The sequence below is a fragment of the Ovis canadensis genome, chromosome 9, assembly GCF_042477335.2.
Source record: "Ovis canadensis isolate MfBH-ARS-UI-01 breed Bighorn chromosome 9, ARS-UI_OviCan_v2, whole genome shotgun sequence".
In the NCBI taxonomy this organism is placed as follows: Eukaryota; Metazoa; Chordata; class Mammalia; order Artiodactyla; family Bovidae; genus Ovis; species Ovis canadensis.
The window spans coordinates 100,348,366-100,366,090 of NC_091253.1; the positions used below are offsets into that span (position 1 = coordinate 100,348,366).

The 17,725-nt window shown below is 40.3% G+C and overlaps 1 protein-coding gene across 4 annotated transcripts in view; it reads right to left on the reverse strand.

Moving 5' to 3' along the window:
* Positions 1–363: 363 nt before the first annotated feature.
* The window catches only part of CA13 (carbonic anhydrase 13), a 42,716-nt gene continuing 25,354 nt past the window's right edge, over positions 364–17,725 (reverse strand). For 2 of the 4 annotated variants that reach the window (XM_069601213.1, XM_069601215.1), the window contains 3 exons: positions 16,693–16,755; positions 16,022–16,177; positions 364–2,495 (listed from right to left, as the gene is read on the reverse strand). In XM_069601213.1, the coding sequence (XP_069457314.1) occupies positions 2,376–2,495; positions 16,022–16,177; positions 16,693–16,755 (339 nt within the window). In that variant the 3' untranslated portion in view covers positions 364–2,375. Of the gene's footprint in view, positions 2,496–10,437; positions 11,128–16,021; positions 16,178–16,692; positions 16,756–17,725 lie in introns of those variants that run through there. The other 2 variants (XM_069601212.1, XM_069601214.1) reach the window with 1 other exon arrangement.

A 17,725-nucleotide genomic window follows, 5' to 3' on the forward strand; every position in this document is an offset into this window, starting at 1 on the left:
TCGGGAAGATCCCCTGGAGGAGGGCATGGCAACCCACTCCAGTATTCTTGCCTGGAGAATCCCATGGACAGAGGAAACTGGCGGGCTATATTTCATAGGATTGCAAAGAGCTGGACGTGACTGAGTGACTGAGCGTGCACACACACACACACACACACACACCAGTTCTGTAGGATAATGTCCTAACTTGTGAAAATATACACCAAAGTTTCGGAGATGATGCAGTAACCTGTTGGCAACTTTACTCTCACATTCAGAGGAAAAAAAAAAAAAAAGTGTTCACAGTTTTCCTGTGAATTTGAAATTGTCTTCTAAATACAGAGTGTAAAAGTGTAATTTCATTCTGTATCTTGCATAAACAAGTTCAAAGTTTGTCTCATTATCTTTATTGCAATTGAATCCAATTTAAGTTGAAATATAAAATGCTTAACAAATATAGATCCAATCTAGGTGGGAAACAAAAGATTAGTATTTACAACTCTTTAATCTTTTCAAAAGATAACAATTTTGGATAACACTTAGACCTTTTGCCTCTGAGAGATAAATAAATTAGCAGATAATTTTCAAGGAAATCCATGCTGTGCAGACTTTTTGAGTCTACTAAAGTCCAATTTGTAGCATAGAACTGATGGAATACTGTGGCAGAAACCGTGAATTACAAACTGGTAATGCTCATACACAGTAGTTAGAATCCCTGTCTTGCATGCTAGTTACTTTCTCTGAGAAAACAGACTTCTTTGACTCACTCACTTTAACTTCTTTCCCAACTAAAGAAATTCATTCAACACTGATCTTTCTAAAGCCATTAGAATGTCTGGTTACACAGGCAGATTTAATAAGTATTCCTTTAAGAAAAAAATAATTTTCAAGAGATAAATTGGACTTTATTTGTTACCTGAACTTAACAGTGCATTTGATTGCAAGCAGCAAGATAACTACCGAAGATACAAAATAAAGTTTTTAAAACATTCAATTAATTACATATTTATTATATGTCAATCTCCTACAAGGCCTCAAGCTAGATAACGTAAAGCGAAAAAGAAAATCAAAGGAGCTTTTGTCTTAGGAACTCATCTTAATGCAAATATATATGTCATTATTGCACAACTTTCTACTGGATTCTTTCAATTATGATACTCTACATCCAGAGGAAGACAAGTGTCTGAAACAAATCATCACAATTAAGGAAACTCAATTAAGTTCTTTCAGAAGATGGCAGAGAGGAGTATGTGTTCGTCTTAAATTTGGTTATTAAGTTAATGCTGAGTGTCACTGCCTTTGTACCAACAAGAGCAGAAGGACCTCACGGTAATGACATTCATTAAGGTGAATGTCAAGAGCCAACTTACAAAACTGCTTAAGAGATGGAGGGACACTTGTGTCAGGGGAGATAGGTGTTGCTATGGAAATGGGTTGATGGGACTGTGGACTGAGAAAATATTTGAGACTCAAGTAATTTTCCCCATTAGTTGATAAAACAGTGATCTTCACAGGACTGCTCTCTGCTCTGCTGTCAAAACACAGAGCAAAATTAGGCAGTCTGTCCCTCGAGCCCATGGGCATGCATGGCACCTCGTTAGTTTCAAACCACGCCCTAAACATCATTTATGCCATATACTGACAATCACTGTGTCTGATCAATTATTAGCCAGTTTATTATTAGCATCACCAAGTGAATGAGATAGGTGGTGTAAGTCATTAAAGTTTAAATAGCTACTTATATCCCGGGGAAGTCCTCTCCAAAATTGGATGGGCTCTTCTTGAGCTGTGGAATAGATGCTTTAATTCACTATATCCCATCTCTCCATAGCTCTCATTCTGTTTGGTTTATTAGAAGTACTCTGCAATGAAAACCAGCAACATAATCCAAATGAAAATTCACTTGAAAAGGAAATAGTATCTACTTTTATGAATTGGAATGATATCAAGATATCCAGCAGAATCACCTGTTTAGAAAAAGGTAACACAATCCTATTATTCTGGGAATGAATTTAGGTATATTGCCAACACCACTGAGAGATGTGACTGATCAGTCTCTATGGCAAGCGACGATTCCTAACACATTCTGAGGTTTACAATGCCCGTCATGTGGTCACACAGGTTAAAACAGATGTATTCCATGGGCTTTAACACATCAAACAATGTCTGCTGCTTATAAACCTAAGAGTGCAAATCTGAGACAGGCGACTTAGGTCAGTTTGATGCAAAAGATCTGATTTCCTTTGGGCACAAGCTGGTGGCAAAACGGCTATGTCACCCCATGAACATCACCCCATAAATTACAATTCTGGGAAAGAACAGTTAGTCGGGAGTTTTGTCTTTGTTTTGTTTTTCTCTCCACAGGCATGTCTGGGGTGGTCTCTTGGCGACGACTTTTAACGGAAAGAGGCTCTCACTTTTCGGCCCTTCAAAGGCTGTGGTGGACGGTGATTGCTCAACAGAAAAGCCGCCGTTTCACCCTCCCTGCTGCACAGGAGGGTGCGGAATGCAGCCAGCTGTTGAAGAAAAGAGGAGAATTCTTAGCAGAGAAAGTCACACCAGTGTTAATGAACTGCTCTGCCTGGAAAGTTAAGAAGCTTATAAGCTTTCTTCTACTAGGAATTAAATGTATTTCCATGAAAACTTTCTACGTTATGGCTCATATGTCATAAAGCAACTCTTCTGCCAGAGTCTTCAGTTCAGTTCAGTTCAGTTGCTCAGTCATGTCGACTCTTTGCGACCCTATGAATCGCAGCACACCAGGCCTCCCTGTCCATCACCAACTCCTGGAGTTCAGACTCATGTCCATCGAGTCAGTGATGCCATCCAGCCATCTCATCCTCGGTTGTCCCCTTCTCCTCCTGCCCACAATCCCTCCCAGCATCAGAGTCTTCCAATGAGTCAACCCTTCGCATGAGTCTTACCACTATACAAATACCTATAGCTTCAAAAATAAGTATAGAAGCAGTCTTCATTTGAAGATCAAATAAGGGAGAAAAAATATTTAGGATGTGGTTTAGAGAGAACATATGTAGAAATCAGAAAATGTGACCTCCAGTGGCAGAATGAAAGTGGGAAGGGCTTTGCAGGTGGGGTCCCACTCCTCGTCTGCTACTAGTGAGCTCTGTGACTTCGGAAATTCACTTACTGTCTTTAGTCTTCAGTTCCTCCCCTATAAAGTGAAGCCTGGATTAGATTACCTCAGCAGGAGCCATCAGTTCTTAGAATTACACTCAGCACTTAAAGCACTCCAATATAATGGGAACCACATGCTATTCATCCTATACAATGTTCATCTTTTATGGACTTTTTTCCTTAAACAGTGATTTATCCCTCACCATAACTGTGCCTTATAAGCAAATAACTAGGGGAAAAGCCTAGAGTCCTCCAACTGCTGACAATAGTTCAATACAATTTAAGTGATACAGGCATATTTCTCAACACAAACATTTACTTTTTCATATCACACACACAACAAAATGCTTGCTTACCTTATAACCTTCATATAGTACACAAGTGTCAAGAAGAAAATAGAAATTACTAGTAATCACATCACAAAATTTAACCCCTGTTCACATTATGGAGTATATCCTTCCAGAAGTTTCTCTGCGTATAAACGCTATACACTGGTGCATGCATTCGATAGTTTCAGTGCAAAATAAGCTCAATATACTTATGCATCTGAAACTTTATTTTTTCTCTTAATATATATCCTTTGCTTGTCAATAGGTATTAGTCTACTTTTTTTAGTTGTTGAAAAGTTTATGTTATAAGCATGTTTATGAGTTATTCAGGAGTTCCTTGGTGATTTAACATTACTAAGATTAAGAATAGGTTTATAGTCATAAAATGAAAGTTGGGTAAAGTATCTGGATAACTCTGCTGTCTCAAAAACACTCACTGAAAACATGCTGCCACATGAGTAAGTTTTTGGTGCTTTGCTGTTTGCGTGTGCACAAATTATTAAACTGTTGGAAACAGCCTTTATTCTCTAAGCTTTGATAGTCATCTAATCAAAGAGTCACAGAAATTCTGATCAGGACACGTCACTTAGGTTTCCATCATTACCATTTATCTACAGCCTAAAACAGTTCTCTTACAGGACTAGCCAGGATAGGAGGCAGAGGCGATAGCTGTCCTTCATAATAAATAGGCAACAGTTTATAACCATGCTCCACGGAGATAAGTTCAAGTATCACACAAGCAGTCATGTGTTTCCACAGTGATATTTTGAGGTGTCTTTTCAAAGAGTAGAGATATGAGGAGTATAAGATAAATATTTACAACTTGCTATTACTCATGTTTCATTAGACCACGTCACTGCGGCAAAAGCAAGATGAGAAAATAATTCTCTGGTAAAGTCAAGCTGGAATCAAGATTGCTGGGAGAAATATCAATAACCTCAGATATGCAGATGACACCACCCTTATGGCAGAAAGTGCAGAGGATCTAAAAAGTCGCTTGATGAAAGTGAAAGAAGAGAGTGAAAAAGTTGGTTTAAAGCTCAACATTCAGAAAACTAAGATCATGGCATCAGGTCCCATCACTTCATGTCAGATAGATGGGGAAACAGTGACAGACTTTATTTTTGGAGGGGCTCCAAAATCACTGCAGATTGTGACTGCAGCCATGAAATTAAAAGACGCTTACTCCTTGGAAGGAAAGTTATGACCAACCTAGACAGCATATTAAAAAGCAGAGGCTATGGTTTTTCCAGTAGTCACATATGGATGTGAGAGTTGAACCATGAAGAAAGCTGAGCACCAAAGAATTGATGCTTTTGAACTGTGGTGTTGGAGAAGACTCTTGAGAGTCCCCACTGCAAGGAGATCCAACCAGTCCATCCTAAAGGAAGTCAGTCCTGGATGTTCATTGGAAGGACTGATGCTGAAGCTGAAGCTCCAATATTCTGGCCACCTGATGGGAAGAGCTGTCTCATTTGAAAAGACCCTGATGCTTCAAAACATTGAAGGCGGGATGAGAAGGGGATCACAGAGGATGAGCTGGTTGGATGGCATCACCAACTCAATGGATATGAGTTGGGTGGACTCCAGGAGTTGGTGATGGACAGGGAGGTCTGGCGGGCTGCGGTTCATGGGGTCGCAAAGAGTCAGACATGACTGAGCGACTGAACTGAACTGAACTGGAAGTCAAGTTGTTGTTGTTGAGTTGCTAAGTTGTATCCAAATCTTTGCAACCTCATGGACAGTAGCCCATCAGGCTCCTCTGTCCATGTGATTTCCCAGGCAAGAATACTGGAGTGGGTTGCCATTTCCTTCTCCAGGGGATTTTCCCGACCCCAGAATCAAACCCTCATTTCCTGTGTTGCAGGAGGATTCTTTACTGCTGAGCCACCAGGGAAGCCCAATATACGCCCTTAGCCCTCTTCAATGCCTCTGTAAACTGATAGTGGCTCCCTACCTCTGCAGCGTTCTAGCCTCATCAGTTTAGAGCTGGAACTTAACTCTAGATCTTTCTCTGACCAGTTTGCTCATTTTGCTGAAAGTCTCTGAGCCCGTCCTGATGTCTCATCAAGTTCCTTCCTTTTCTGGCTCTGGCTCACCCTCCCAGTCACTTAGTCCAGCTTGGTAGACCCTGCATCTCCCAGGCCCTGCTTACATTGGTTTGTCTTGGCCGTGGGGTCCTCCACCGCCACACTGGCTGCAAAATGCAGCCCCTTGACTAGCCGCTACCGGCCCCTTGCCCTCCCCAAGCCTCTGGCTTCATTCCAGCAGAAAACCTGTCCCTCTGTTCCTAAGGCTGACACAGCCTCTTCACAGCTCCTGCAAGAACCTCCGCAGCTCAGTTGGAAGGCTGAGGAAGGTAGGACCTGTCTGACTGTTTTCTTGGGCTCTAATACTGAAAGCCTGCACTTCTTCTCTAGTAACCCCAGTAAGCAGATATCGCTTTTCTAATGTTTTGGAAACAGTTTTGATTAGTCACTCTCGGGCTCAAACGTCTTTAATAGCTCTCCATTGCCTGCCAAAGTTGAGTAATAATAAAAATAAGCTCTCTTCTAAAATATGATGGGCCAGGTACTATGCTAAGTGTTTCACATTACATATTGCATTGAATCCCCTGAACAACCCTATCAATAATATACTATTATCCCTATTCTAAAGGTGAGGGACTGACAAATGAACCATCTGGTAAATAAGACATGCACTAACCACAGCACTCCTCTGCATCTCTAAGTGTTTTCCTTGTTTTGTTTTTTTTCACCATTTTCTTCTGATCTTTTCTTATTTACTTTTTATTATGGAAACTTTCAGACATACACAAAGGTAGACAGGGCAACATGATAAACCATCGCCAGCTTTAGCAGTCATCAACACATGGGCAATTCTGTTTCATCCACACTCTCACCCATTCTCTCTCTCCATCTCTGAATCCTGCCCAAATTGTAGTATTTGGAAGCCAATTTCAACTGTCATTTCAGGTATAAACATTTCAAAATATATCTCTAACATACATGACATTTTGAACTTTATTCAGGCCCCAAAACAAACTTGTGGCCACAGCTGCTAAGCCTCTTGGCCACCTGGTTCCAAATCATCTCTCTAAATCGTCTTCTATTATTGCACGCACAGGTCCCAGGCGGTCTTGTGAAGAGGGTGGGGAGGGGGACTCAGAGAATCTGAATGAAAAGACTTAGGTTATTCTTAAAACTTCAGATTCCAGGACCTCATCTCAGACTGCTAAATCAGTTTTCTAATAAGGCTCAAGGACCCACATATCTTTCTCAGGTGATTCTTTACATATATAAATAACTTTATTTATGTATCTGGTTTTGGCTGTGCTGGGTCTTCGTTGCTGTGAGCCTTTCTCTATTGCGGTGGCCAGGGGGGCCTTTCATTTCACAGCCTCTCTCGTGGCAGGGCGGGGCTCTGGGGCACGCGGGCTCAGTAGTGGCAGCGTGCGGACCCTAGAGCGCAGGCTCAGTAGTTGCAGTGAGCGGCCTCAGTTGCTCCGAGACATGTGGGACCTTCCTGGATCAGGGCTGACCGGGTGTCTCCTGCACTGGTGGGCGGATTCTTCTCCACTGAGCCAGCAGGGGAGCCCTGTCAGGTGATATTTGCATACACTAAACTTTGAGAACCACAGGTGCAAAGTTACCCACATGGCATGATGCAAGAGATACAGACAAGTGTTTAAAAGATCCTTGTTCTCCAGCAGTTTAGCATCTAAATCAGAGGATACAATAAAAGCATAAAAACTATAACACAATGGCTTTGCTTGGTACCTTGAGAGGATGATAAGGTATAGGGAAGTTCTTGCCTTTATTTATGCTACTCCTTCTTGAAATCCCCCCTTTCTTCTTACCCCCAAACAGCTCCCACTTTTGAAACCAACCCAAATGGCAGCTCTTTCACGAAGTCTTTTCCTGATTTCTCCACTGAGAACTAGTCTCTCCCCATGTGAACTTCCCTGTACCTTATCATCCTCTCAAGGTACCAAGCAAAGCCATTGTGTTATCGTTTTTATGCTTTTATTGTATCCTCTGATTTAGATTCTAAACTGCTGGAGAACAAGGATCTTTTAAACACTTGTCTGTATCTCTTGCATCATGCCTTGTAAGAATTGGCCATTATTAAACAATTCCAGAAATGACTTGTAGTGTCTTCTATGATTTAAAACTTTAATTGCAAAGCTAAGTAGATAGAGTTTTATATATTAGGTCAAGCAATGTTGAAGTGCATGAATTCTTTTCCCCATTTCACCATAGTCTAATGAGGCAGAAGTTAGGAAAATTTTCCTAGACTGTTAATTATCATTCATTACAAAATACAAAATTTTACTATTAAAAAGGACATTAGAGTTTTGATTCCAGATATATCAGACTAAGAGCCCTGCAGACAACCTTCCTATAGAAGATAACTCTAAAACCCAAACACAATACAAAAAAACAGCCAGCTGCAGGTACTGAAGAGTGAAGGGAAGTACAAGGATTCAGACGAGAAATTCATGTTCACTCAGAAAGGTGAGTTCCTGTCTCTACAGTTTTTCAGCTGGACAGCTGCCATCTGTACTGGAGGCATACCTGCCTTGCAAGGAAAGAGCCAGAGAGAGGATCCCCAAACTCTATACCAAGAACCATACATGGCTTTACTGGGACTGAAACTACTGCAAAAGAGAGAAAATTTCCAATTCAAGTCAAGCCAAGAAATGTATCTGCTAATCCAAAGGAAACAATCGTCATCAGAGAAGAACAACAGATCCAGAATCTCCACAACTTAATGTGTATAACATTTAGGCTGCAATGCAAAGTTACTCAATATACAAAGAACCAAGAAAATGTAAACATGATCAAAGAAAAATCAATGAAGTCAGACTCAAGATGAACCAAATGTGGAACTCACAAGGATTTTAGAGTGAATACTTTCACTAACTGTGAGCTACATGAAGTTAAACAAAGCACATTTCTTAGTGCGTGAGAAATCCCAGTAGAGTAATGGGAATTCTCAGAAAAGAAATAGAAACAAGAAAATCAAACAAATTTTAGAACTAAAAACTATAATTTCTAAAGCAAGAAATTCAGTGGCTAGAATTAACAGTCAAATTGACATGACAGGGGAAAGAACAAATGAGCTTGACTATAGATCAACAGACACTATCCATGTAAGTTCAGTTCAGTCGCTCAGTCGTGTCCAACTCTTTGAGACCCCATGGACTGCAGCACGCCAGGCCTCCCTGTCCATCACCAACTCCCGGAGTTTACTCAAACTCATGTCCATCAAGTCGGTGATGCCATCCAGCCATCTCATCCTCTGTCGTCCCCTTCTCCTCCTGCCCTCAGTCCTTCCCAGAATCAGGGTCTTTTCCAGTGAGTCAGTTGTTCGCATCAGGTGGCCAAAGTACTGGAGTTTCAGCTTCAGCATCAGTCCTTCCAATGAATATTCAGGACTGATTTCCTTTAGGATGGACTGGTTGGATCTCCTTGCAGTCCAAGGGACTCTCAAGAGTCTTCTCCTACACCACAGTTCAAAAGCATCAGTTCTTCAGTGCTCAGCTTTCTTTATGGTCCAGCTCTCACATCCATACATGACCACTGGAAAAACCATAGCTTTGACTAGACAGACCTTTGTTGGCAAAGTAATGTCTCTGCTTTTTAATATGCTGTCTAGGTTGGTTATAGCTTTTCTTCCAAGGAGTAAGTGTCTTTTAATTTCATGACCGCAGTCACCATTTGCAGTGATTTTGGAGCCCAAATAAATAAAGTCTCTTACTGTTTCCATTGTTTCCCCATCTATCTGACATGAAGTGATGGGACCAGATGCCATGATCTTAGTTTTCTGAATGTTGAGCTTTAAGCCAACTTTCTCACTCTCCTCTTTCACTTTCATCAGAGGCTCTTTAGTTCCTCTTCACTTTCTGCCATAAGGGTGGTGTTATCTGCATATCTGAGCTTATTGATATTTCTCCCAGCAATCTTGATTCCAGCTTGTGCTTCACCCAGCCTGGCACCCATTGTGAAGAGCAGAAATTTTAAAAATATTTGAAACTAATAGAGCTTGGGATCTGTTTTGAACAGGTCGAATATATGAATAATTAGAATATAAGATATGGAAGCAATCTATAAGTCTATCATTAAATGAATGGATAAAGTTGTGGGGTGTATTATATATGGTACATATATACATACGGTGTATATGTGTGTGTATGTGTGTATATATATATATACACACATAGACATACACAATAGTACATTACTTTGTCATTAAAAATGAAAATGCCATTTATAGCAACAGGAACAGACCTGGAGAGTATCAAAAAATAAGTCAGAGAAAGACAAATGTTGTGTGTTTACACTCATATTTGTATCTACAAAATCAGTGAATGACTATCAGAAAACAGAAACAAATTTACAGATACAGAGGAAAAACTAGCGGTTATGGAAGGTAGAAGGGTTGGGGAGAGGCGATACTGGTGAAGGTGATCAGATGCACAAACCATCAGGCGGCACAGAATAAAGAAGTCACAAGGATATAAGGAGCAGGGCAGGGAGTGCAGCCAGCACTTCACAGCAACTTCACACAGAGTACAAACAAAAACATTAGATAATTATACTGTACACCTGAAACATACAATATTATAAGCAAACTACATTCCAATGTAAAAAAGAATATCAGAAGGAAAGGAAAGATAATGGAGCATAGCATACACAAAATTGATTCATAAATAATACAAGACTAAAAGGTAGGAGCTAAAACTATTACTTAAAGTAGGAAAAATATTTTGTGGCATATAGCCAGGCAAAGATTTCTTAAACAGGACACCAAAGCACACACTGTAAAAGGTATTTTGATAAAATGACCTTCATCAAGATTAAGAAGTTTTCTTTAATTTTGGCTCTTCAAAAGACATGGTGAGGGCAAAAAGACAAGTTTTGTAAAGCAAATGTTGAAAACAGGGCTTTTATCCAGACTGTATTAAAAAAAAACCCTTGCAACTCCACAATGAGAAGACAAACAGTTTAATTTTAAAGTGGACAAATTATCTGAACAAATACTTCACAAAAGAAGATATAAGCATAATCAGTAGTTATATGAAAAAGTGCTCCACATCATTAGTCATCAGATAAATGCAAATTAAAAATCACACACACCATACATACCCACTAGAACGGCTAAAAGTTAAAGTTACAAAACCGACTGTTAACAAGGATGTAGAAAAACTAGAAACGTTTTGCTGCCAGAAGCCAGTGTGAGGAATCCCGCCCGTGACAAGGTCATGAGGAAGGAAGCTGACATACGAAAGGTGTGCTCAGACTTCAGGGACCCCTCTGGAAATTCCTAAGCATGTACCCCAACAAAAATCTGCCGGCTTTTGTGCTCTGCTTTTCCACTCTTCTGACATTTTCTGGAAAAAGTCAATTCAGGGCTTTAGTCTTCTGCATTTGAAAGAGTGTTTCAATCCAAAAAACCCTCTGATGGCTTTCTAGCCTGCCTGCAGGACTCGTACAGCTGCGCGTGTGATTGTTTGAGGCCTCCTGACTGCAGGAGGCACAGGAAGCTTAAAACATCCTAGGAATGTAGGGGCTTCCGAAGAGTCAAAATCTTTAGAATAGGACTGATTAAAAGTTTCATTTGTTGAGTCAATGCTTGCTGCCAAATTTTCATATCCTTTATTTTTAGATATAGTTGGTATCTAGAAAAACAAGTAGTAAGACCTGGTATTAGCAACATTAGATCTTTGAGTTAAGTACCTTCTTTGTTATAACCCACTGCACCTTTGTTCTATAGAGATGTAACTTTAATGCTTTAAGGAGATGCAGATTAAAGAAAAACACTTCAGGGGAAACAAAATTAACATTCATTAAGGAAGAGAGCCAAAAGGTGTTAACAAGCCTCTTGGCCAGAAGATAATGTAAATCACCTGAGACCTTTTGTATACAAAATGATGTATAGAAAGAGTCTGGGCTGCGAACGCTACATAATTTTGTGTTATCCATTGATCTCCGTGTTTTATCAAAAGTATAAAAGGCCTTCTGAACAATAAAGAATGGGACCAGCTTCTCGGACCAGTTTCTGGGCCTAGTCTCTCGGCCTGGTTTCTTGGGACTCTGGCTCCCCCCGTGTCTTTCTCTCTCTCTTCTTCTCTCCCTTTCCCTCTCTCTGCTCTTTACTTTAATTTCAGGCTGAATCTCCACCTGGGGCGCAGAGGCTCTCCAGGTCTACTTACTTGCCCTGGCTGTTAAGACCCGCGAGAAAGGGAGCCTTAGGCGAGGCACCCTTAGATATTCAAGCGGGCGCCGGTGGCCCAATGTAGACGGTGCAAATTCCTTGTCTGGAATTTTATTGGTCTTCCTCGTAAACCAAGCTATTCAGCCCTCTTCCTCCACTTAATCTTCCTACTATACTATTGTTTCCTAATATAATCTTATATCAACCAATAAATAAGTCTTTCCACGCCAACGCCGTCCACCCTTTGAATTCCCTGGATCCACCGGGGCTGGACCCCAGCATTTTGCATTGCTAGTGCAAACGGAAGACTGAAGAGTCACGTTAGGAAGCAACAGGGCAGTCCCTTATAAAAGTAGGCGTGACCAGTAACCCAGTGCTAGGTATTACCACAGGAAGTGAAAATATGGGTCCACACGGAAGTGTATATGCCAATTATTCCTAACAGCTAAATATGGGTAGTTGCTATTTATAATGGTCCCAAACTGGAAGCAACCCAATGGCTAATCAGTTAGTGAACAGATTTAAAAAGAATGCGTATCCATACCATAAATATTGCATGCGTGCGTGCTAAGTTGCTTCAGTCGTATCTGACTCTTTGAGACCCCATGGACTGTAGCCCGGCAGGCTCCTCTGTCCATGGGATTCTCCAGGCAAGAATATTGGAGTGGGTTGCCAAGCCCTCCTCCAGGGGATCTTCCCAACCCAGGGAGCAAATCCGCATCTCTCATTATCTAACCTGCTTTGGCAGGCGGGTTCTTTACCACAGTCGCCATCTGGAAGGCCCATAAATATTACTCAGTAACAAAGAGGAAATCGATATAACTTAAAAATATTATGTGAAATGAGTGAAGTGAAGTCGCTCAGTCGTGTCCAACTCTTTGCCATCCCGTGGACTATAGCCCGCCAGGCTCCTCCGTCCATGGGATTCTCCAGGCAAGCATACTGGAGTGGGTTGCCATTTCCTTCTCCAGAGGATCTTCCCGACCCAGGGATGGGATCCGCATCCCCTGCACTGGCACATGGATTCTTTACCTCTGTGTACTATATGATTCCATTTTAATAAAATTGTAAAAAAGACAAAATTCTTGGGACATCTCAGCGGTTGCCTGGGGCATGGGTGAGGAAGAAGGTGGACTATAAAGGAGCACAAGCAAACTTTTGGATCTATTCCATACTTTGATGGCAGTAGTAGTTGTTGCAATAATCAAAATCATCACCTGCATACTAAAATGTATGAATCTTACTGTATGCAAATATCATAATAAACGACAAAGTTTTTTTGTTTTTTGTTTTTTTCAAAAAAAGGAGCTCAGAACTAAATTCTGCACATCAAATTTTGGCAGATGAGGAAGCCAATTTAGATAATCTGGGACAAACCACAGAGACTTGGCAAGAGACGTCAGCCTTCCAAAGGATGACAGATCTGTTATGAGAAGTATCAAAACAGTGTATCTTTTTACTGGCCTGGCAGTTAAATCAAGCATTTCAGTAAATGACTCTAGGGAGAAAAATGGACTTGAATCAAGAAAAAGGAAATGGAAACCATCTGATTTGCCCTTTAGGTCAAACAGTGACTTGGCAAGAAATAGAAGCAGGAAAAAAACCTTGAAAAAATCGGCACCAACTTACTAAAAAGAGGATTTAATCTTCACAACTAGTGACATTATATAGTGGAATTGGAAATGAAATAAAAACAATATTTTCCAGATTCTTCTAAAATAAGGACCGCTAAAATTAATATTAAAAATTATCTTTTGTAAAGTAACTCTCAAGTCAGTGGAGTACACAAAAAGGACCTTCATTTAACTTTATACAAAAGAGCTAAGCAACTAAATAATCTTATCAACCCTCTCATGTGATGGAATATTTTAAAATCTGCTTTTTATTTTAGAACAGTTTTAGATTTACCGAATTACTGCAAAGATAGAATAACTCTTGTATATCCCACAATTCAGTTTCCCCTGTTTTTTTTCTTCTTTCACTCTTAAAGAATGCACAAAGAAGTGCCCCCTGTTATTAACATTCTGCATTAGCATGGTACATTTTTAACAATTAGTGAACCAATACTAATATTATTAACTGAAGTCCACCCTTTATTTCAATTTCTTCTGTTTTTACCTAATATCATTTTCTGTTCCAGGATCCTATCAGGAAATAAATTCATACTTGTTGTCTTGTCTGCATGAGTATTTCATGATTATGACAATTTTTTATGTTTTTCACAACCTTGTCAGCTTTGATGATTATTGATCAGATATTTTGAGAACTGGGCACTGCCTGATGCTTTTCTCATGGTTAAAATGGGACTGAACTTTTAAAATATCTTTTACTTCATTCTTTAAATCTTAAAATCACCATAATAATTTGAATTACTAAGCTATTATAGTCATCATAATAATTGTGATTACTACTCAAATAATCATTTCAATCTGACTGAAAATGTCTGACAGTGTTCCTGCTACAGAAGATTTAAGTGAATGCCTCAGAATAAGTTATCACTCACACTAAAGCTCTAAAATGCAGCTATTATTTTATAAACTCTAATGGCATAAAAACCACATTAATAATTAATATTAATAAATGGAACCTCAAAATGAATTATTGCTCACACTAAAGTTCTAAATACAGTTATTATTTTATAAACTGCATAAAAACCACATTAATAATTAATGTTAATGACTAAAGTGAGGTACAATAGTGAATTCACATCTAGGCAGTCATTTGTACATTTGCGGGGTGTTATTTTTGATTAGGTTAAATGTATGTATTGTATGTGCCTAAATAATATTTTGATATATCCTCTTCCAAATCACAGGTGGATTAAAAAAATATATTTTTCAACTGGTTTTAATGGATAAATTAATTCTTAAAATATGAGAAAAAACACGATTCCCTTATTATTACTACCTTATTAACTCTTACTATTAACCTGTTCAAATTTAATAAAGAAAAGTAAAGCAAACCACTTAGTGCATGAAGGGGAGAAAAATGAACTGCATTAATAAAGCTGCTGAGTCCATGAGAGGTCATTTTTCCCATGATGCAACTCACGTTATTTGACGGAAAAAATCCACAGGATTTCCATGTCAGTCAAGCTCTGGCTATCTACCCAGATTTTTATAAAATGTTTTAATAAGTATGAGCCAGATTATTTTCTGGCTTTCATCCTAAACACAAGGTCAGAAGTTGGATGATTCAATACCACAAGGGGAAACATTACCTGATGTGACCTTCGTAAAGGTGAACCAACTCTAGTCTTTGCTTAGGGGAAAGATGAAACAGTTAGGTGTGTGGGCCAGCCCACAAACAGAGTACATCATTAGCTGCAAAAATTACCAGGCTGTGTTCTTGCCAAGATTTCACAGCATATAATTTGAAAAAGAAAACAATAACAAAGCCAAAACCAAATCCATTAGGCAAACAGCATCCACCTGGCAGACTGGTCAGTCCCATGGTGGGCTTCCCCGGAAGATGCAGATTTGACCCTTGGGTCGGGAAGATCCCCTGGAGGAGGGCACGGCAATCCACTCCAGTATTCTTGCCTGGAGAACCCCAGGGACAGAGGAGCCCCACGGGCTACAGTCCATGGGGTCTCGAAGAGTGGGACTGGACTGAGTGACTACACCACCACCATGGGGGTCACAGCTCTATCTGGAGTCTCTAGGCATCAAAGACACGTTGAACCTGCCAACTGTTGGGCCCACCGACCCTGGGAGCCTGATCAGAACGAGAGAGGAAATGTGTTCCCAGGAAGAGCTCAGGTGGCCACCCACAGCTTCTAGGCAAATGCTTTAAAGCCCCTCAGCCAGCTTCACAATAGCTTTGTCAACAAAAGCCAAAAGATCAGATGGATTTCTTCAATCTAGCAAGTACAGAGTGCCGGGCCCACGGCTGTTCTCACTGTTCCGTTTCTGAACGTGGAATCTGCAGGAGGAGCAGGTCCAGGCACCGAGGTCAAAAAGGAGAATGTCGCCCTTTGAAGGAAGACTCGCTCCTGATTTTCCCTTTTGTATCTCACGCAGACCTTTAATACCTCGGACCACACAAGAGAAGAAAGAGCAGAGCCCTTAAGGGGGCACGGCACGTCCATCCATGCCTGTCTGCACATCACATTTCTAGAAACTGGGAAAGAAATAATCTAATCATAGAAGGTCAAACAAGAAAGGAAGAGAAACCTCACCGGGTTCAACCACTCATCTGACTAATGAAAGGAAAACACAGGCTTCATAACAGCAGAAACGAAGGGCAGGGTTTGAAACACAGACACACACACACACACACACACACACACACACACACACACGATTCAGCCCAGTCTCCTCTAGAGAATCAGGGTCAGCGTGGAGGAAGCGATGTACCTGTTGAGAGCTGATGTTTATGGGCTGCTTTAAAATGATCCAAGTGACGCTCTCCAGAAGAGGTGGGACCGTAAGAGAGCCAGGATACGTCCAATAATCCCGGCATGGAGGGAGCAGACATACTGGGTCGAAATTTGTGAACCGAATTTGTTTACCCTGAGGAAGAAAAGAATTCTCATAAATGACAATGGGAAAGCTTTACACAGACCTCAAAAAAATAAATATCTGTGAAATGCTATTTCACTGGAATTCTGTAATTCATGGAATGATTTAGTATCTGCTGTTAGGTCTTTAAAAAAATCTATCTGCCTTACTCTAAAAACTAAAGATGTATTAGCGCCTCACCTAGATTTATTTAAGCAGCACTGGATTTCTTTTTAATGTAAGTGGCCTGACATTATTTGTTTTAGATAATTTTGGAAATTTTAGATAGTTTACATAAAATTTAATGTAAATTTTAATACTTTACATTATTGTTTTAGATAATTTAAGATCCCTTCATAATTTTCAAGAGATAAGTGGCAATGTTACTTCCGCTCTATTGGTCAAAGATGTTTCAAACCCGCTTTCAAGCCAGCAGCATATGCTACGTCAAAGTCTAACAGAAGATAAGAGAATTCAGGAGAAAACAGGGAACATATTAGTCACTGGTAAACAGTAATTAATTTTACCTTTTCTTTAATGGAATCCAAAATGTCAGTAATCTTTTGCAGCTGGGGATTATGTTCACCAATCTGAAAACACAACATTGCAAAAGAAACGGTTACTGACTCATTTTGTTCACTATTTTTCATTTTTTTTTAAACCCTAAGTCAACTCAGAACAAGCAGTGATTGTTCTATAATGAGGCTCTTTTTCACCTGCCAGCCGTATCACACCAAAAAAATCTAAACAACAGGATACTATTACAGGGCTCCTTGGCTGAACTATATCTTTGATTCCAAAGCTGGAAGTAATGGCTTCATATTCTTCCAGCTTTATGAACGTTTAGGGTACAGGTTCTCTCGAGAGAAACCTTGCTTAGGAAACTCCTCCATAACACCTGCACTGTTTAGCTAGATGTGACTTTCAGACCCTGATTCTTGGTGACATCAAACATTAGAGGAAAACATCTCCCACTTTCCACTTAAAATGACTTGAGGTTCTGAATCAACAGACTGTCATCATGAGTAGAAGCCTTCAGAAAATATATATGTACTTATTTTCCTTTGTTTGGGGTGTCCTGAGTTATCTGAAGGTGGTAAGTCATTCAGGGTTCAAGTATAATGCCTTTCCCCACTTGGCCTTCACGGCCACCACCAGACCTGGGGACCAAAAGGAGCTGCTGCTGTGCACGCTGGTCTCCGCTCTGCCCCCGGCTTCCCCCATTCCCGTGCAACGAGTTACACCACACGCAGAGCCGCTGGCATCACAAGAGGGCACACCCTAAAGAATCTGGCGCAGTGGGGGTTGAGCCGCCCTGCCCTTTGCACAGGTATCAGGACACTGACACTTGTCTACCTCATATGAATCCCAGACAAAGGGAAACACAACAAAATCTTTAAAACTGATCATGCGTTTGGGATAATAAACCATAATAAACTAGTGGTGAAACTAGTGCTTCAAGAATCAGGAACTTGAACTTTACCCTAACCTGTATCTCCAAATATTGAGCAATCAGGAAGAGCCTATCATAAAGATTTTCTTCTCAAGGTATCAGTGCAA